At 38.0% G+C, this 20,779-nt stretch overlaps 1 protein-coding gene across 1 annotated transcript; it reads right to left on the reverse strand.

Annotated features, from left to right (window-relative positions):
* Positions 1-424: 424 nt before the first annotated feature.
* On the reverse strand, positions 425-19,557 carry LOC139121860 (catalase-like). The gene is made up of 12 exons (XM_070687115.1): positions 19,367-19,557; positions 15,475-15,646; positions 13,405-13,515; positions 12,720-12,901; positions 8,887-9,066; positions 8,359-8,469; positions 7,002-7,082; positions 5,256-5,408; positions 4,112-4,250; positions 3,135-3,373; positions 2,542-2,610; positions 425-1,853 (listed from the first exon to the last, which is right to left on the reverse strand). Exons 1-12 carry the CDS (start codon positions 19,421-19,423, stop codon positions 1,815-1,817), a joined length of 1,533 nt encoding a protein of 510 aa, XP_070543216.1. The 5' UTR covers positions 19,424-19,557; the 3' UTR covers positions 425-1,814.
* Between the last annotated feature and the right edge of the window lie 1,222 nt (positions 19,558-20,779).

Consider the following 20,779-nt stretch of genomic DNA (forward strand, 5'->3'; position numbering starts at 1 on the left):
TCAGAAAATGCTGTCCCATTTCAATGAAGCAGAGACGATATAGTACTCGGTGGTGTGAGGGCGTATTTAAAAACTTGAAGCACAGGCAAAAAATAGGGCCTCGCTGGAGCGAGTAAACACTATCCAAATAGCGGCCGAATTTTCCCGTTTTCTCTCTCGAAATTCCAAAAAGTTAAATGTCTAAGCATGTCAACTTGAAGCTTATATTAAAGCATGTATTTTACCTTTTTCGGACATAAACCACTTAGGACCTCAATATTTGGATGAAAGGCCTTCTGTGTACATATATTCGAACCCAAAAATATCTGTACCTTCAATATAATAGACAGGTGTGTGAGGAGCAACCACACACCATTTTACTAATTACATGTATTATCATTTCCACATACTAGCATGCACAACTCAAGTATTCAAACAACACAGGTTTGTTAATCATGATCTTTTAATCATAGCTTTCAATTTTTATATAAATCTGTTTCCCCTAAAAACTGACATATTCATGAGAATAAACCATTGTAAGGGCAATAAAGTGACATCTTTTTTAAATGCTTATAAGGAAAAACCCAGCTCTGTTACAATTTAGTCCGGAATGTGGCTAGTAAAACAAACCCAGATACTTTGATTTTGTTCTACTTTTCTTCAAAAAGGAACAGTTCTTCCAAACAATAAATTTTTGACATTTGCTCTCTACTTTTTGGTTAGCTATGCTCCTGAAAGCCTTGTCTTAAGAAAACCAATTGAAAGTTCAACTTTATAGTCAAATGCATATAATATGAGGATTCACTGGCCAGTTCAAAGTGGCAGATTGAAATATTCAGTGGTAAAATTTATATTTTTTAACTCTAGTTTCTACATAAACCCTGCTTCCCTAAAGTAAGCTGCACACGTCTTCTGTATCATCTGTAGCACTTTGTCATGACACTATATATTGCATATATATACCGAATTACTGCAATATCCAGCGAATAATAATGGTCATTTTCTATATGTCCATCATGAATAAATTTGCATATATTAACCATCAGTAACTGATGTAACTGTAAGGCTGACAATTTCTGGTGATTAAAAACAGGTGAAATTATAGAGACTTTATGGTCAACAAAGTGTTGTAGACTAAGAGATAAAAGAAAACTTAAGAAAGGATTTCAGAAACTACAAGCAAATTTTTATTCAAATGGAAACTGAAGAAGTAACCCTAAGTTAAATTTGCAAAAATATGTTAGCTACTTAATGTATGCACACATATTCAACTTGTGATATAAAGCCTGCAATAAAGTCTGCTGAATTTCATACTGTTTTGCACTTGGAATATCTAAGCTTTATAATTCCGTTAAAAAGGATACTGAACCTTACAGTTTGCTGTAAACTTTGGTGATAGTACTAGCGTAACACATCATGGGTTGTAAATTAAAACACAAATTACTTTCATTTCTAGTGATCTTATTTCCATGGTGGAGTACACAGAGCACTGAATTGAAGATATAACACGTTCCCTATGTTTACTCAAACTTTTTGAATCTCTCATCTCACAAACAACAAATTGAATATCATTTCACTTTTGAAGTGGTCAATATTCTAATCATATATACAATAAAGTTATGAAATCATTCAAAAACTTTTACTGGCTCTTTAAAGCCTTTCAATTTTATAAAATCTCAATTGTATTAGTATTGGAACTCAATCACCAGCACATTTCTGGAATGGCAATAAATCTTACTGCACAACTGTTCACTTCTAATACTGAAAAACTGAAGTCTTGGATCAGCTTGGGAGTTTTGGAAGTCTTGTTCACATGCCTTGGGTTTTGTAACTTCTCACAGATTAGCTGCAGCTGAGGCACCATGCCTCTGAACCTGTTGTGCAATTAGAATCAGATAGTTAGATTAAGTGAACTGAGATCAGATTAAAAAGTAACGATAATATTGTGTAAAACCCTAGACCTTGAAAATATTTCTATCCATGAACATACAAGATTAAAAAAAAGATATAATTGTGTAATTGAATCTGTTTTGTAACTGTTCTTGATCGAATAAAAAGATTGAGAAATATCTGCACAGTGTTTAAAGCAAAGAACCATGTTTTGTAAGCAGCACTTATGAAAATGGACCCCTTAGGTTCATAGCTTTGAATACAATGTCTTTGTAGGTTCAATGACCTTTATTTCTGCTAATGTCTCACATTTTAAAAGAAATCCTTCTTGATATTGAGATTCCACTGTCAGATCTACATGACTTACATATATTCAACAATGAAGAAAAAACACCCTGTAACAAGCACCTTCCCATACATTACATCAAGCACCCTCCCATACATTACATCAAGCACCCTCCCATGCATTACATCAAGCACCCTCCCATACATTACATCAAGCACCCTCCCATACAGTACATCAAGCACCCTCCCACACAGTACATCAAGCACCCTCCCACACAGTACATCAAGCACCCTCCCACACAGTACATCAAGCACCCTTCCATACATTACATCAAGCACCCTCCTATAAAATACATTGTGACAAAACAATAGAGAGACCAGTTTTACCTTGTAGGCATCCAAAGCTGCTGACAGACGACGTCCATACTCAGGATCACACTGGCCAAAGTTGTGAACCTACAACAAAAAAGTACAAGCACTTACTGTTAAGAGAATGCAAAATGAAAGACAAATTACGTACGAAATAAACCATATCATTGAACTTGTTGCAATACTAATTATTTTAAGTACATTCTTCCACATTATTTCCTACTTGATTACAAATGGGAAATGAACAATGCTAATGAACATTCATCTGTAAATAATGTCATGTTATTCACAAGCTATGCAGTATCTGTTCATCAAAATATGCAGCAGGTGCAAAAAACAAAAGCATTTGTTTATATGACTGTGGTGGCGCTGTTTACCAAGGGACCAGTCCCAACCTTTGGAGGGACTGCTGCTGGGTTTGGCACATCTAACCAATTTTTAAGAGAAATGATGGTGAATACATACAAATGCTATCCCGTAGACTAACTTGAATTATTTTAAAAGCCAAGCATGGCCCCACTTTTCTGCAGTTTTGCCGAAAAGTTGGTTATATGATATGTATCATCAGTTTTGAAAGGCATAGCTAAATTGCAATTCAAACGTTGACTTACTGCTCGCTTCTGGATGAATTCCTGGGCATCCTTCAAATGTCCTGCTATGTTCTTGATCAGATGTTCACGGTCATACTCAGACAGCACGTTACGCCAGAAGTTGCCGACCTGGGTGAAGTTGTCGTCATCCGCAGTGTTATAGCGCTGCACATCGCCGCTGACATGGAAAGTTTGTTGGGCAGCTTTCACTGTGTCCTGAGGACCAGAGAAACTGTTTGGAAAGTAGTTCGGGGCACCAGCTGAATTACAAAACAGAGAAAAATTATAGTTATAATAACCATTATGAATGTTTTAAAGCTTCTTTCTGGTGACTTATGTATCTAGAACAAATTAACACAAAGATGCATGAAAAAATGAATTACAACAACTAATCATTGAATTTCTTTCACAAAATCAATGTGTCAAAGCAAGATCATATTATTTTCAAATGCAACGAATATTAATAATGATCACAGTCTGGTCTTTGAATTCTTAATGAATTAATTGCTCTGCTTGCCTGTGTGTTTTGGAAAAAAATTTAAAGAGCATATTGCCTTTTCAGTATCACACATTCAGTCATGTTTATTCTCATTGTATGAATACAGTAAAATACGAGAATAAATCTGGAGAACCCGTGCAAATCTAGTTATTACAGAAACATATTACCTAAGATTTTCCATAATTTGAAATTCAAAATGGCTGCTATTCCTGTTACATGTATAACTCTCAATAAAATGATATTTTCAAGTATCACAAAAACAAACTTTACTTACAAACTTTTATTTACATTGCAAGTTTCAAATGCATCCGCACAAAGAAGACCAGCAAAGCATTGTGAAAATTTGAGGGTGTGAATATCTACCCCCATTTTGATCTCCACCCTATTATCAAGATGGTTTGGCCTAAACTCATTGTTATCACTGGTGAGTCTGGAACAGTCTACAAGGAGTTGGGGATGGACAGGTTAGTCTCATCACAATAAATCAAACAGTACTCACTCTGGTTGTCATCAACACACTGTGGTCCATCACGCTGATAGTTCCTAGATCTGGCATTGTAAGGGCAGTTGACAGGGATTTGAAGATAGTTTGTACCAAGGCGGTGACGGTGAGTGTCAGGATATGAAAACAAACGTCCCTGTTGACAACAAAAAGGTCATGTATAATTATAAGTTTAAATCAAAATATCTCTCTTTTTATCTTACTCTACACAATGAGTTACAGTTGATTTTTCAACGACTTTTCAACACACTTCCAATATGATTAATTTTACCCATTTCTTTCTATTTTCTTGTGAATGACTCAAATTCATGTATTTCAAACTATAGAACTGAACCAACAGATTCTAAAATTTGATTGACTTTACTTATTCATCACTACATGTAATCACAACTTTCATTTGACCAGCTTCTGTCAACGTGTTTGGACTCGCAAATTGAACTTAAACTTGGCAAAATGAGAACAGCAATAGATGTACTGTTTATTTCATAATCAGAGCATCATGTATTGTTTCATTTTTATACAACTTTTCAATGTCAGAACATCCAACTGAAACTCTAAGAAACAGTAATTCTGTTCAGGAAATTCTGCAGTTGCAGGTATTGTTTTCATACCAGCCCTATTAATTTGTATTTGGTTTTGATTAGAAACTTCATGACTTTAAAAGTACATACGTTATATCAGCTTTAACCTATTCAGTATGTACATGCATTGTGGGTAAAGAGTGGAATTTCTGATCTGTAAATGTCATTGCAACCAAAACTATGCAAATGAGCTCAACATTTGCAGAAAATGATGAAAATTTTACAAATCAAAACTTACGCATATATTGTCATGTCCACTTTATATTCAGAGTCCTCATTAAAGGGACAAAGTCGGCCATTTTTCATGAATTTTGTTTGATACGAGATACTACTTTAATTGTTTGATATGTTGAAAGAAAGTGAATAAATGGGTAACCATGCATATATCAACCCTGGTTTTAGACACGATACATGAAACCTTTGCGAGAAAGAATTAATGGTCATGACCATTAATTCTTTCTCACGATGGTTTCATTTAATTTGAAACAAAATTCATGACTTTATCACTTTGAGACTAAGGGTGAAACTAATACAGAGAAACACATTTCAGTAGACGTTACCTGTAACATCTTGTCAGGTGATGCCTCAATGCCAGGCACCATGTGTGCTGGGGCAAACGCAATCTGCTCCACCTCTGCAAAGTAATTCTTGGGGTTTCTGTTCAGAACCATTTTACCAACTGGAATCAAGGGGAACTCACCATGTGGCCAGATCTACAGAAAAACACAAGTGAACATCAAAGAGATATTGAGCACCTCTTTAACCCTTTCATCCCAGTTCCCTGTATACAGGTCCAACTTTACCATAGAAAACAATGGATTTGGGACAAACCATGGTGGTGAAAGGGTTAAACTCTTGACTGTTTGATCCCTTCATATATGTCCTGTAATTCACCTGCTCATCCCTAATATCCTGTTAAAAGGTCCACACTCACCATTGACAACAATGGATTATTTGGGCCAAACCATTGTGGTGAAAGGGTTAGTACAGCTCTTATGTTTGAACCCTTTTGTCATCATACTTTGGTATGTCTCAACTGTAATCTAAGAGGTGTGCATCTCTTTTTCCAGGGAACAAATTTGAAGGTTGAAAAGCCAAGGTCACTGTCATTGGACATCACAGTTTCACTTTTTACATTACTACAGATGTCATCAAAATGTATAAATGTTGAATAAGAAAACCTGCATTTCTTTCTGAATTTTATGATCAATTGGGGTTGACTCAAGGAAGTTCCCAACACACACTTTTTTCACTTTTCAATGAAGTCTAAGCTCTCAGAAATCAAGTCAAGAGGGGACAGGGTTTGGGAAAATACTTGACATGTGTTCACAGTGTTCTCCTTGAATAAGGTGACAGGGGCATGTGCCCTCTTGTAAATTCAAAGTGCCCCCTTGCCACAAATGAAAAAAATTTTTTTTTTTGGAAAATGAAACAATAAATTTAGAAAAAGTTGACAATGATTTATAAGCAGAATGCCAGTGTGTGAGTCAATCCTGCAGAGTGCAAATGTAATTCTCATCGATCTTGCAAATCTTGTGAGTTTGTGATCTCATCCGAGATCATAAGCCATGTGCAACTCATCGATGGCAGCCATACATGTATTTGCATGACACAGACCGTAACATTAGCCATGGTCCCTCCAGAGAGACTGTGCATAAGCCACGGTCCTCCAGAGGGGCCGTCATTAGCTAACTGACTTAGCTGAGTAAACATGCCAAGGAGCGTGAGAGTGACCAGTGACAGCAGAGTACATGTACACTGAGGGCACTGAGGTTAGAATTTTCTTGTGTATTCCTTCCCAAAGATAAACAACCTATTGTTAGGCTCGGCCGAAACGTGTATCAGGCTGAGAACACGCGAGTGTTATGATAATACGTATGTATTAGGACATCGGTGAATAAATGTGTCCCTGTCACCTTTTTTTTGCATTTTCAGAAAATGTAATCTTCATTGAAATCAGTTAACTGGAATAAAAGTTTTGGAGTGCCATCAAGTGCCATCAAATAACACCATTTTAATCTATATTTTTCAAAAGCTCCGGCAAGAGGGGGACCCTGACCTCCCCCCGCAACTGCACATGCAGTCTCTTGTGGTGCTTGGCACCACATCTTCGCCCTCTTGTAAAAAAAAATCCTGGGGAGAACACTGGTTCAGTTTGTCATGCTATGGCTTTTTTTGAAATTAATACACCCCTATATCACTTCATCCTATCAATAAAACTCTGGCAAAAATGGCTTGGTCTAGGTGTCTGTATGTGTACAGTACTTCACACTGTGGACACATAAATAAGATATACATGTACTCACCTTTGTCAGGTCAAATGGATTCCATCTGAACTTCTCAGCTTCTTCAAATGTCATCACTTGGATGTACATGGTGTATGTTGGCTGTAAACACAAATATATTCACATGAATATCTGATGATGTGCACTGATTTGAGTGCCAAAGTCAATTTTTGTTACCTTTATAAAATATACCTCAGTCATTTCTTTTCAGATTTTTTGCAAAATTTTGATAAAAACCTGTAGCAATTAAAATATGATATCCATTTTGTCCAAAATTATCAAAAAATTACAGAAAAATTCATAAAATTTGGTAAAATGTTGCGCTAAAATTGTGGCGGGTCAAAATTACAGCACTCAAAGGGTTTAAAAAGTCAGCTGGCATGGATAGATCTTGGAAATGTGGGAAAATATGTCAAAGTGAGGAATTTGAAATGTGGGAAAATATATCAAAGTGAGGAATTTCAAAGTATACCACTGGCAACGTCTAGACTCACAATTTATAATCAGCAGTTGAGATTGCCACCATGCCCACTGTTCTAACATTCCATCCCTGCACTGCTACACTTGGTGCAAGGCTCACAGCTTTCTTAGCAGGGTATGGTCTTCTACGACTACTCTTTTCTCAAGTTAAAAGGTTTTCTCCTTGCATTCATACTCACCTGTTAGAACTATACATTAGGCTATGTTCTCTTACAAGCTGTTTTACCCGTCGGGGAAAATAAACTCGCCCACCCAACGTCACCGCCATCTCCACTCAGTCTATGTTCCCCACGCCATCTTTGATGCCGTCTCGAAATTTGTCAGCTGTTCCCGTTATTCTTTTTCCAAGTAATTTTGGTAAGCCGTTCAAGTTCGTAAGTTTCTTGCGTGCGGTATTATTTGTCCGATTTAACGATTTAAAGGTAGGTTTATCGATTTTCAATGGTTTTTCAACCAAGTCTGGGCGTTACTGGGCTTACAATGAGTATGAATGGGCCGGAGAAATACATGTACCAGCTTTGAAGGGTAACTTTCAAAATCAGGTATTGTTCATCAAATGAATTTTCTATCGTTTATCTTAAGACCATTCCTGATGAAATTCCAGAAGACAGCAGCATCGAATTTTGGGAACAATTTGATTTCGCATAAAATACAGCAAAACCTGTCTAAACTGAACCATTCAGGGACTGAGTAAACTGTTCGGTTTGGAGAGGTGTTTGGTTTATAGAGGTCCTTTTAACATAGAGTTCTATTGGAAAGGGACTTGGAAAAGGGTTCAGTTTAGATAAGGTTCGGTTTAGACAGGTTTCACTGTATATATGGCTAACAATTTCTGCACAGCTGAAAACAAAAGGAAACAAAAATAGATGTGTGAGGGCGCACTTCATCATTAACTTACACAGTTTCCTTCGGTGATGGCATTGTACAGATCTCTGATGGCATAGTCTGGGTCAGATTTAGAAAGCTCTGCTGCTTGATCGCCGGTTAAATTCTTGATACCTTGATCAGTCTACTCAGAAAAACATGGAGTATGAAAAAGGGTCAAAAGGACTGACTTTTATTTGTGTTGCTCATATTCCAGCCATCTTAAGTCCCTGACAATTTTCTAAATTTGATCTAGAAGAATTTCAAACTTTTGTTTCATGATTGCACAGTCAGCCAACATTGGGAGTTTTGAGTATGATGCAGACAATGTCACAATAATTAACTTTTAACGATAATAGCCAAATAATGCTCACGGAATCGCTTTTCAGACGTGTGTTAACATAAGCATTATAACATTCCTGAACTTGCCAGAACGATACAATACACACATTGCCACATTAATCATATCAACTCAGGACAAATGTAGATGATATAGCAATACTTTTTAACAGTCTTGCCTGAAAAACAATTTTCAATATTCTCTATACAAGTTCTCTCTCACCTTGTAATGAAATTTGCAGTACACTGCTTCGCCGTCTTTGTTCACCAGTTTGAAAGTATGGCTGCCATATCCGTTCATGTGTCTGTAACCATTGGGGGTACCACGGTTGGAAAACAGGAAGGACACTTGGTGGGTGGTCTCAGGGCGGAGGGTGATGAAATCCCAGAACATGTCAGGATCCTGCAAAACACGACATAAACAAAGATGTCAATTATGCCACCCCTACTTACTATTGGAATGGCCACACTTACCTGAAAGTATAATGTGCATTTCTGCATATTTGGTTGCAGTGACTCCTCGGTAAGGGATTGAAAGTTACAAAGATAGATTGGCGAAAATACAGGTGACATAAGATACATATACATTTCAGCAGAAAGCAAATTGCATTGATTTACAGGTTGCCAAGGAAGCTAACATTCAGGGTCATTATGCCTTCAGTCAGTGGACCTCTGTGATGTCTATAGTCTACCAGGTCCAGTGACAAACACCATTATTCAAATATAAATAATTAACAGTGCATTTTGCACACATAGCTGGTGATGCTGTGTTGATGAACTGTGTTGTGAAAAATACTTGATTTCCAACCAATTTACTGATATACTTTACATTGTTTTTATGAAGCTTTGCACAAGTATGCATATCAAATGATCTTTTTTAATTCACTGACCTTAGTCAAGCACTACATATACATAGATACACACATATCTAAGTACATACGTACGTACATATATAATACATAGATCCATAGATCCATAGATACATACACACACACTACAAACATAGATACATACATACATACATAGATACATACTTACATGGACATACATACATAAAAACATACATACATACATGTACATACATAGATACATACTTACATGTACATACATACATACATACATACATACAAAATACCGTCAATGACGCTGTACCTTCTCTAATGTGTGGCCAGGTCAGGTAATTGGTTGTTGGCATGGAGTTGTTGGTAAATAGTTGATGATGTAGGGGCATGAGGTGGGATATGGACCCAAGAACCCAAAAGATGATTAAATACATCAATCAAAAAAATTCTAAGCTACAGTATAAACTGCCTAAAGATAGTTCAATGTGGAAAAAAGTTAAACAATGTAGAAATAAGAATTAACAGTCCAAAATAGTAATTACGCACTTCCTTACTGACCTGAGTGCATGTGAAATACACAACCTGGCATCTGTAAATTAATGTATACCAAGTGATCATATCCAGTCACTTTTTAACTGATTTTAATGGATTTTCCAAAGAGTCCTGTGGAAATGATGAAAAACGCTTATCTGGTCTTGTGTTTGTATAACCTCATGGCTGATAATTGTCATAGTATTGAAAAAAAATTGAAAGTGAAGAAATTACTGTTTTTAATAGGCATATTTTCCTTGAAATACATGACCCTGTAAAGAATATATGCTAAAAGTGTTTAAGAGTAAATTTCTTTTAAAAAAATAATTTAATTTGTGACCAAAGGATTTTTATTCTTTGAGTTTACAAATTCAAACATTGCAATTGTTCAATCATCTTGTGCAGTGCAAAATTTATAAAATGACTGAAAAACAAAAAAATTGGCGGAATTACAGTCTTTGTGATGTAAAATTATGGGTTGACATCACGATAACTGTTAATCTGTTTGAAGTACTAATATACTATAATTTAAAAAAGAAAAATTCATGCAGAAACGGTAAAATATATTGTCAGCAATGTAGTGTTAATTTTGACTTTACATCAAAATATGCCTTTGCTGGATACCAAATATATAGGGCGAAATATCAGCCATGTTCAGCAAAATCCACACAACAGCATTGATCCTTTTCTAATTTGATTTGATTTGCTTATGTTATCCTTGTATGACAGTCAGTACAATATGGAACTTGAACACAACACAGTGAATAAGTATGCTGTAAATGAAATGGTGTGGCTGCATCCACATGCAGCAATAGGAGTGCCTTTGTCTCTCACCCCTCATTTCCAACCTGTCCCATCCCTGAAAAAAAGTTTGGTCTTATATTTATAATGTTAATAATTTCTGTATTTGTTAAAATGTGCGCATCTCAAAAACTTTTGATCATAAACATTTTCATTGTTTTTTATAGCTGACCAATCAGTTAACCTGTTTATTTTGAATATTTGCGCATTTTTCCTCAGTATTTGACATTTTCTGAATACCTTCTTATTCAGTTTGTCATTTTCTAAAAGTTTAAATGCTCCATTGTGTGGTCAAGCTTTCCACAAGCATCAAATGTGGTACTTCATATAGGAGGGTCTGCCTCTAGAGGGCGGGCATCATGAACACTCCTGTGTTTGTTGGTTAATTCCTCCACGTAAACTTCTGATTGTACTGTAAACATTGAACATGGCTGACGTCCGATTTTCTGTCTAAAACTTTCACTCATTTTCGTTCATATGACTCTGAAACTCCAGGAAACGATTGGGAAGAAAGGGTTATCTTGAAATATTGAGGTACTCGCCGATATTTTGCAAAATTAAATGAGAAAAAATGCAAGGAAAATGCCGACAGGCTTACACAATGACAGTTTTCAGAGTCGGAGGCATATGATCATCTCTGCAGATTATGCAACAGGCCCAGATCACGTGAGGCCATGAGGGGATATCCACGCAACTCAGTACCAAACACTAGCGCTCACAGAGTGAGCAAACACAAAGTGAGTACCCCTAACGTCAGCTCAGTAGTCTGTAATAGATCGTAGTCAACTAAGAAACCTTGGAGAAAGGCTTAACACTGTGGCTATGCCGCTAAGTCCCTTTTGATTTGTCATAGCTCAAAATCGTTCTCCCACACCTCAACCTGAGCCATGAACACCCCCACCAGTTTATGATATGACCATCACAATGGCATGACGTCAACGGATCTTGACAGACGGAAGTCTTGACAGACGGAAGTTCTTGACAGCAGCATATTGGTTTCAACTCTAATACCTTCTCTGTCTATAAATAGACACGAAGAAGGTAATAAAACATAACATACATGTACATACGCAAGTGTAACCATGTACACACCACACACACACACACACATATATATATATACATACATACAACCAGCGTTCGAAATTCACGCTAACCCGCTAGCCCCAGACCAGCTGTTTTCATGCCGGGCCAGTAAGTTGTGAAAGAAGCAGACCCGAGTGTCCTGCTCTAATAAAGAAGGGGTCAGCAATTTTTAATACTCTTACCCTATTCTGTTAAATTCTCAAGTAATCAAACGGCAAAATTAGGAAAAAATTGGCAGGTAAAATCTCAAAAGATCGAACGGTGAAATTACTTTGCGAAAGCCTTTACAGCTACGCATTTCTCGCGACTTGCGAGATTGATGGCGCTACTCAACATCTTCATTTGTTACACGTTGGGGTAGGTTCGAGATTTCGTTTAGTCAAAATGGCAGCATTGTTTTGCTGAACCTCGCCTCGCGGGTGAATATCAGTAGCGAGAAAGATGTACAGGTATTTGAATATTGAGCCACCTACAGCAAAAAAGAAGCGATCAACAGAAGATTGCCGTGCTGCAAGCAAAGTCTACAAAAACAGTTGCTGCAATAAAAAGTTGTTATAAAATTATAAAGAAATTAATAGTTTGGTGTTATGATATTGCATCTTTTTTATTGTTCAGGGCCCCTGTATTTCCCTTCAAGTAAAAATTCCGTATTATGCCCAGGACCAGTTGATTTCCTTTGGGCCAGCGAATTTTATAAGTTACTGGCCCGCTTGGCCAGTAGCGATTTTGCATGAGTTTCAAACACTGCATACAACGTATGTATGTACGTAGATACATACATACAGGATGTATTTACCTTCAAGTGTGTTGCAGGGTTTCTCTTCTGTGTGTGGATAAAGCTTGGAAACAGCATCGGATCACGGATAAAGAAGATTGGGGTGTTGTTGCCAACCAGATCCCAGTTCCCTTCCTCTGTGTAGAATTTGACAGCATAACCACGTGGATCACGTGCTGTGTCTGCAGATCCGGACTCTCCACCTGTAAAGATCACATGGTCAGAGTGATTAACATTTGAGCAGCAACTGGAAATCAAATGTTGACCTGACTCTGGTTATTGGGCTTTTCTATCCTGGCCACTTCTACATTTGTAAGACAAGAATGGATATTGAATACAAGTACTTTTGCTATATTTTAGTGTTTGCTTTCTTGATTATATTTTCATTTCTAAGTTATCAAAAATTTAACTCTGTAAAGAAGCTCGCCAACAAGTCAATAATAAGAGTAACATGTGTTATCCCTCGACAAAATGTAGTTATATGTTTCTCTTGTAAAAAATTGTGGTAGTCAATAAACATCAACAAAAAAAAATTTTTGAAACAATAACCGGTTTCAAATACTTTAAAAAGATGGTCAAATAAATGTAAAGGAAATGCTTTTGAGCTTTTTTCATAGTAACTGTAATTCAGCAACCACAATTGTTTCATTTATAAGAAACCTTTGATGGGAAAACAAAAAGAAGAGATATATCAAATGGCACATACCAACAGTTGAAAATCTAACAGCTAACGGTGTCCTCTTTCCAATATGTTCAAAAATCTTGGCTTTGGAGTACTTAGTGATGTCATGGGTCACTTCAAAATATCCAAATGCACCTGAAACCAAAAATTCAAGATATCAGCCTGGTGTGATTTTATTTTACACGTGGAATGAAAGTGGTGGATGTTTTTTTACAGCAATGAATATACTTGAACATTCTATGCACATCAGTTTTGCTCCTTTCATACAGAGGTAAGGCAAATCAATGAATGCTCATGGTCTGAGTGTAACCTTATCAAAATTCTGTATCTTCCAGAGGGAACTGGTCAAGTTAAAAGGCAGGGTTCTCTACAAGGGGGTTTTAAGGGATGGACCTGCCCTGTTTTTTTGAGAAGTCTATTCATATGTTAATAACAATACAAAAGAATGTGTTCTCACAACTAAAGAATATGCCTGTTCACATGGGCTCATTTTGATGCCGTGAACTTGCTGAAGTTTTAAGTGTCTTGTTTTTGTAAAAATTTGAAAATTGAATTTTCCCCAGAGAGTTAACGCATGAATGGCCACCATTTTGAATTTTAAATATCAGTAAATCTATGGTAATTTATTTCTCTAGTACCAAAATTTGCATGATGACCCCCCCCCCCCCCTGATTTTAAATCTTGATTTTGACAGAACATGGGATAACGTTACATGCACCTTGAGGAAAGTTTGAGCAAAAGTGAAAGTATTTGAGTTACAAGGCAAGTTCTGCCTTATTGAGTACACAGACTAGACTAGACTGGGTTCAGTCGCTTGGTTTTTCTCGGCAGTAGTTACCGGCTGGCCTAGTTCACGTTCACCTCATGATCTATGCAACAGCCTGCAGAGTACATTGGTTCAATTTGCTTTCAATTGACTCTGTTTTGATATCTGTATGCTCACAGACTTGGGGCAAGTCTACAAATGATTAAATATGATTAAAATCTGATGTAGGAATCAGTGTGCCTGCTAAGCCAATTCGACGCGTAACGATGCAGGGTAGCTGTGGAAACGCAGCTATCTGTGGCAGGGTAGCGTGTGTCTATGTGGGTCATCAAAAGGTCAACCCGCCACAGATAGCTGCGGGCCGCCTCATAGCGAAAATGGGTCAATTACGGCGACCCAACTTGGGTCGGGACTTTGAACAGCAAAATAAACCAAAGTGAGCGTAATTCAATAAAATGACCTATACCTGCCTGAACTCTGATTATTGCTCATTCCTTATATCCTTTTGTTAACAAAATCTCTGGTTCGTTTACATATTTCGGCTGATTTTCCAAGGAGTACTCAAGATTTTTGCTCTGGTCGGCCCTCTCTCTATTCACGTCCCAACGCATGTCGTTCTTATTAGCATATAAATGGAAGTCAGAGTCCGCTGCCATCAGCTATCCATGGCAGGGTTGACATTTTGATGACTCGCATAGACACACGCTACCCCACCATAGAACATGTTTCGACATCTAGACGCAGGGCAAACCTGCCTGACGCAATTGAAATTACAAGTAATCTGACACATCACTGACGCAGCTGTAAAAAGCCTGCAAATGATAGAAATGGTCAGCAGATTCATAATTTACACAGAAAACATGTTTTCCTATAGTTTGGGATCAAAAAAATATCTGAAAACGTCATTTCTGTAAGTCTCTCTTTGATACTATGTGCCGATAGTAAACTTATCTTGCTTATCAATTGATGGGCAAGGAGGCAGCTATTGTCATTTTCATTGTCTTCTCACTGACTCACACAAGAGAAAGACATACAACCATAGAGGGCGCTATACTTCTAATGCTGTCTTTTTAGTTATACGGTAACCTATTCATGCATGCAGTGATGCATAGCATGTCAACTTTTCTTCAATTTGACTCAAATTTTTTTTTTCACCTGCCCTTAGAGGGCGCACTGGGAGGAATGGCTGAAACTCTATTGTAATCACGTCTCTGTTTTTCTGGGGTAGTGAGGGGAGGACAGCTGAAAACTCAAGACACGATAATAATACAATAATGTAAAATGCAAGCCCATCTCTACATCAGATTTTAATCAATTTGTACACTGACCTGCTCCTTTGGCGTGTACAACTCTCTCTGGGATTCTCTCTCGTCCAAAGTGAGCCATCTCATCAGTGAAAGCAAAATCCTGCATCAGAAGAGGACCTCTCGGTCCGGCTGTCAGGATTGCAGTCTTGTTGTCAACAGGAGCACCAGTGGATGTGGTCAAGGTGTCCGGTTTCTGAAACATTATCGTAAAGAAACATTGTCTTCAGAGTCAAGACTATTTTACTATCCTGATGCAAAAGTAATCATGTTCTAGGTTGAACAGACAACCACCATTTTAAAAGTTTGGATATGCATGGATGTTGGTGTATGTTGTGCATAGCAACAGACCCATTGGGTTGTATGGATCCAATATGCATAGCCACGGACAGAACAACTCTTTCCCTTTAAACAAGAATACTGTGGTGCACATGTTGGCCTCTACAAATTTCAAAATCTTTTTATCACTGAAGGAACCTGATTTCTCATACTAGTATACATGTATGATTTACATGAGGGCAAGCACACATAAAATATCAACTTTGAATGTCTAGATGCTAGGATTTTACAGATTTGAAATTTATGAAGTTACTCTGGAATCCAAACCATACTGTATGCTGATTTTTATACTGCAAAGCAACAACTTGAGTCCTAAAATGAAATCCCTTCTTGTACATCAGTAAAATTTTCATCTGAATTTCATCCCACTACTTTTATAATTATGTATTTACTCTCTTTTCTTACAACAACACATACTATAAACACCTTTACATCAAATAGCTACATGTATATTGAAGTGCTTCATCAATAGCACAAATGAAGAAAACTGGGACTGATTTCCATTGTGAATATGATTGGGTTTTCCTAGGGGGCCCTAAAGATCTTGATGAAACAACTAGACCCTTTAGGATGGTGTTGATTTGTAGAATTGTTCAGCATTGGCACAGGTTTCTACAGTCTTGCATTATCTGGGGAACACAAATATTCATGAAGTATGATTTATGATTTTTGACCTATCGTAGGGCTGATAACCATTGTTACACAGGGTGACACTTTATCACAATAATCACGTGTGAGTTATTCAAAGTGACACTCGTAGAAATTAGTTTATGGATCAATGGTCAAATTGTCCGATTTGCATGTGATTTGCACTGGCTCACATGCAGTGCATGTGTGTGGTACGTTGCGATGCAAGACATCACATGTTACTTGTAAGAGTTCACGTGTGACAGGCATTTATCCCTGGATAGGGCAAAATCACTGACAATAAATTATGGGAAAACCTACATGTACACATGGATATGAAGACTACAGAAGGAGTGCACATGCTCTTTCTGCAAGAACACATGGTATCAAACATCTTCTATAGCTTAAAGATTTTCTTAAATAATACTGACAGGACCTCACAGATAAATGCAGAGACCATGATAATACGCTTAAGTGGTTAGTATTTTTGGAATCATGAGGGATATTATTGAAATTTACATTTGTTGACAATCACTGCAGTTACTGTACTCATGCTGGAAAATGACAGAGGCATCCTACTAGAACTCTGATTTGGAGGCATTTAATAGATTTTTCATATTGGTAAATTCTTGTCTTTTTTCTGATGACTTAAAATCTATGCAGCTAAGAATGTTGTTTATTCATTGAAATGCGTAATAATCAAATCAAATTTAATTCTGTATGAATTTTTTTTTCAATTAAAAATGAACGTCAAAATTTATCAGAATAACTCTGAATGCATAACAAATTTGTAAATTGCAAAGTAAGCAAATAAATTATTCATCTGCAATGTAAAGAAAAGTCTGTTAATTCGCTTCACGTCTTTCAAAATTTCTTACACAAGCTATGGATTGTATGAATCTTATCTTTTTCAGTCTAATCACACAGTGATACATCTATAGCTTACAAAACATCACCTTACACAACCCCATCTGCAGTGACTGCACAAAGGTTGATCTGGATTCAAAGATTTCCACCAGATTGAGTAGTACTTTAATCTTATCAAGCTTTTCCCTTATACAACCAAAAAAATGATTACGTGCAGTTTACAAAACAAATTCACTGTCACATGACTGTATTTATCAATGCTCAAGTCCGTTGCAACCTGGAGTATTTGTGTTCTCTCTGGGACAAATACAGACACGTGCTGGCAGCGCTGTGTGTTGTTACTGGCTACACCTCCAACCCGCAGCCATTAACAACACAGCCCTGCCACGCAAAGCTACAAAACAACCTGTCTCTATAGTAAGAGTTGGGAATGTTGCTACTTTCTTTGTTTGTTATGGTAACATTAATTAAATGTTATTTATATATTTGTAACATGAATTGTTTTTACCGATTTATGAGTTTACATCTGACCAGTGAGGTGCAAGTACTCTCCTCAAATAATTTCACCACTACTTGCGGCATTTTGTGATGGCAAATCGCCATTTCTAAATAACACAGGAGAACAAACTTGATTACAAAACCCATAAACCTTGAACTTATTCTGGAAATTGGTACCACGATAATCAATAGACCTCCTACAGAGATGATAACACACATGAACATGCTTTATTTCTACCTCGAAGATAGGGAAAAATTACTGAGTTTAAATATTTCCACCAATAATTAATTGTTATAAACTTTGATGGCGCTTTAACCTAGAGAGAATATTCCTTACAATTTCAAAGCTGCATATGTTCATATATAACAGGCTTTTTCATACGTGCGGCAAATCTACTGACATCAACCTATGTCAACAAACTTTGATGACCTTTGCACTCAGACCACCATTCTTTTCAAAGGTCAGTGAATCGGTGAATTGCGCGTTACAAAACTTGTAGTGTACTCTGTTCTAGAAGATTCAAAAGATTAATGAAACCCTTGGTAGACAATGCTTGGCCGTTTCAGTGTGTGTGTTTCCACATCGACCACAACATGATAAACCCATAAACGTAAGGAATACACATCTCTCGGTACGCAAGTAAAATACTGTTAGGCTTACGGACGAAAGAGAGCTAATAAAATCAAATAACAACTCTTCATCGAAGTCACGAAGAAATATAAATTGTTCGTTAGAACTAAAAAGATTGTTTTGACGCAGAATAACGGAGGCGGTGCTATCGCAGTAACCCAAGTTAGTCACAATTTGCAAACAACCTCCATTTGACCATGGCGTACCACGATTTCATCAACATTACCATACCAACTTTGCTGTTTTTACATGTCACGGGCGCGCTTTCTTCAGAAAGTGCTTAGGACAATGTTGAACTGTACCAGATATAATTTCCAATAAATCTGTGGCTCAACTTTACAATCTCAAGTCAGGTTAATTAAGCCATCGTCCTCACGAAAAATATTCCAATATCACGCCACCCGTGTCGTTTTTGAAGCAGAGGGCATCCGTTGTTTACACACCTCGACCTCGTCGTAGTTACGAAAACAGCGCCTGAGAAAAATTGCCGTCCCTTACTAAAGATTCACTTTTTATGCGCTAATTAGAATGTATTAACAACGCTTAGACAGAAAACAATGCGCTGAAACCGTTGAAAACAGTGAATTCGACGTCAAAACAAGAACACTCGCCTCCATTTCAATGACCCCAATTCCTGTGACCTTTGAGCAAAGACTGAACTCGCAGTGCACCGAAGTTTTTCGAGGGTGATGCTGCCGATGTCTGCAAAAGGCACAGGCGCTCCTTAGTTGGGTAGTCTGCTAAGTGGATCGATTTTCGGATCGAATAATTGATTCCGTAGTCGATATGCCCGCCACTGCAACCTAAATAATACTAAGTATTTAGGTTGCAGTGGCGGGCATATCGACTACGGAATCAATTATTCGATCCGAAAATCGATCCACTTAGCAGACTACCCAACTAAGGAGCGCCTGTGGCAAAAGATGAGAATGATACGGCGTATGTCTGACTTACCGCCAACGTTTTGCTGAATTCAGCCAGCTGGTTTGTTGCTCTGTCTCTGTTTGCCATCTTTGATCTGATAGAAACTATCAGGTTCCAGCAAAATAGTCGCGGATCGATTGTTCAGCGATACGGCTCGGTTTGTGTACGCACACTGACGTAGCTTGCACTGCACTGGGGCTGTGGGAGAACGGTTCAGAAAGGTACCAGCTGACAAACCACGTGACTTGTTAGGGAGTTTCACATGCACACAGTGGCGGCGCTCTCACTCAGTCTGATCGATTGAACCATATCAGGAGAAGAACACTGGAACACATCTTATTTGTATGGAAGACCGGTCACGACATGCGACATGCGAGTTTTTTTTAACTGCGACCTGGGAGTTCTTAAACTGCGACATGCGAGTTATTAAACTGCGACATGCGAGTTGCAAAACTAATATGGCGTTTGCATACAGTCATTTCGTTCTCCTCTAACGATGGATTACACAGGTGCCGTCAACTGGTAAATTTCATGAATTTCGCAAAACCATCACAAAACATGTTTTGAAGGCTGATATACCGATTTTCTTATTTTTGACCTTGGCCTACATTTGGAGGGGAAAGTAAGAGCTGTTCGTAACTGCCCTCCCACTGGCATACTCTGAAAATGTGCCCTCCCACTGAATTGTGATGCCCACTGCCCTCCGGTATCTATGGTGTGCCCGCTCCCTCTCCTCACATCAGTTCAAGCTCCCCACTGCCCTCTCCCCACTACTAAAATTCCCCATGCCAACTAGATGCCCACTAGGCAACCCAGATCAACACAAGACCATGCAAGTAGTTAGCAGTATACTTGGAACATTGCTCCCCTCTAAGTTAGGCGCTTAATTTCTCCTCAAGTTCTATCAACCACGCCGCTTTCCCCTCCCTCTACGTATTTTCCGGTGCCCACTGTCAAAAATTTTCTCCCCGCCCACTGAAAGTAATGAAATTTCTTCCCCGCCCACATGAAATATCGATATTTTCTCCCCGCCCGCTGATTAGATTTGAAATTTGCCCGCCCGCTAAAAAACTTCGCACGAACACCTTTTTGCACGAACAGCTTAGTTGGCGGCACCTGATTACAGAGGTAGAGACGAGCTTATTTCTGCACACTTCTACAATGGATACATCCTGGGAGAAATAGCGGCCACGTTAGGACTCCGACATGTAGGGAAGACCGGTCACGACCTGCGACATACGACCTGCGTCTTTAAACTGTGATCTGCGACCTAACCCTAACCCTAACCCCTAACGCTAACTAACCCTAAGTTATGCCGTTACAATTTTTCCCTCCCTTGGCCTAACCTCCAGGGTAGAGAGCGAAGTACCGGTAAGGCTTTTTACCAGAGAAAACTTAACCCCTAACCCTACCCTAACCCCTACCCTAACCCTAACCCTAACC

This window comes from Ptychodera flava, chromosome 2 (genome assembly GCF_041260155.1).
Source record: "Ptychodera flava strain L36383 chromosome 2, AS_Pfla_20210202, whole genome shotgun sequence".
Taxonomy (NCBI): Eukaryota; Metazoa; Hemichordata; class Enteropneusta; family Ptychoderidae; genus Ptychodera; species Ptychodera flava.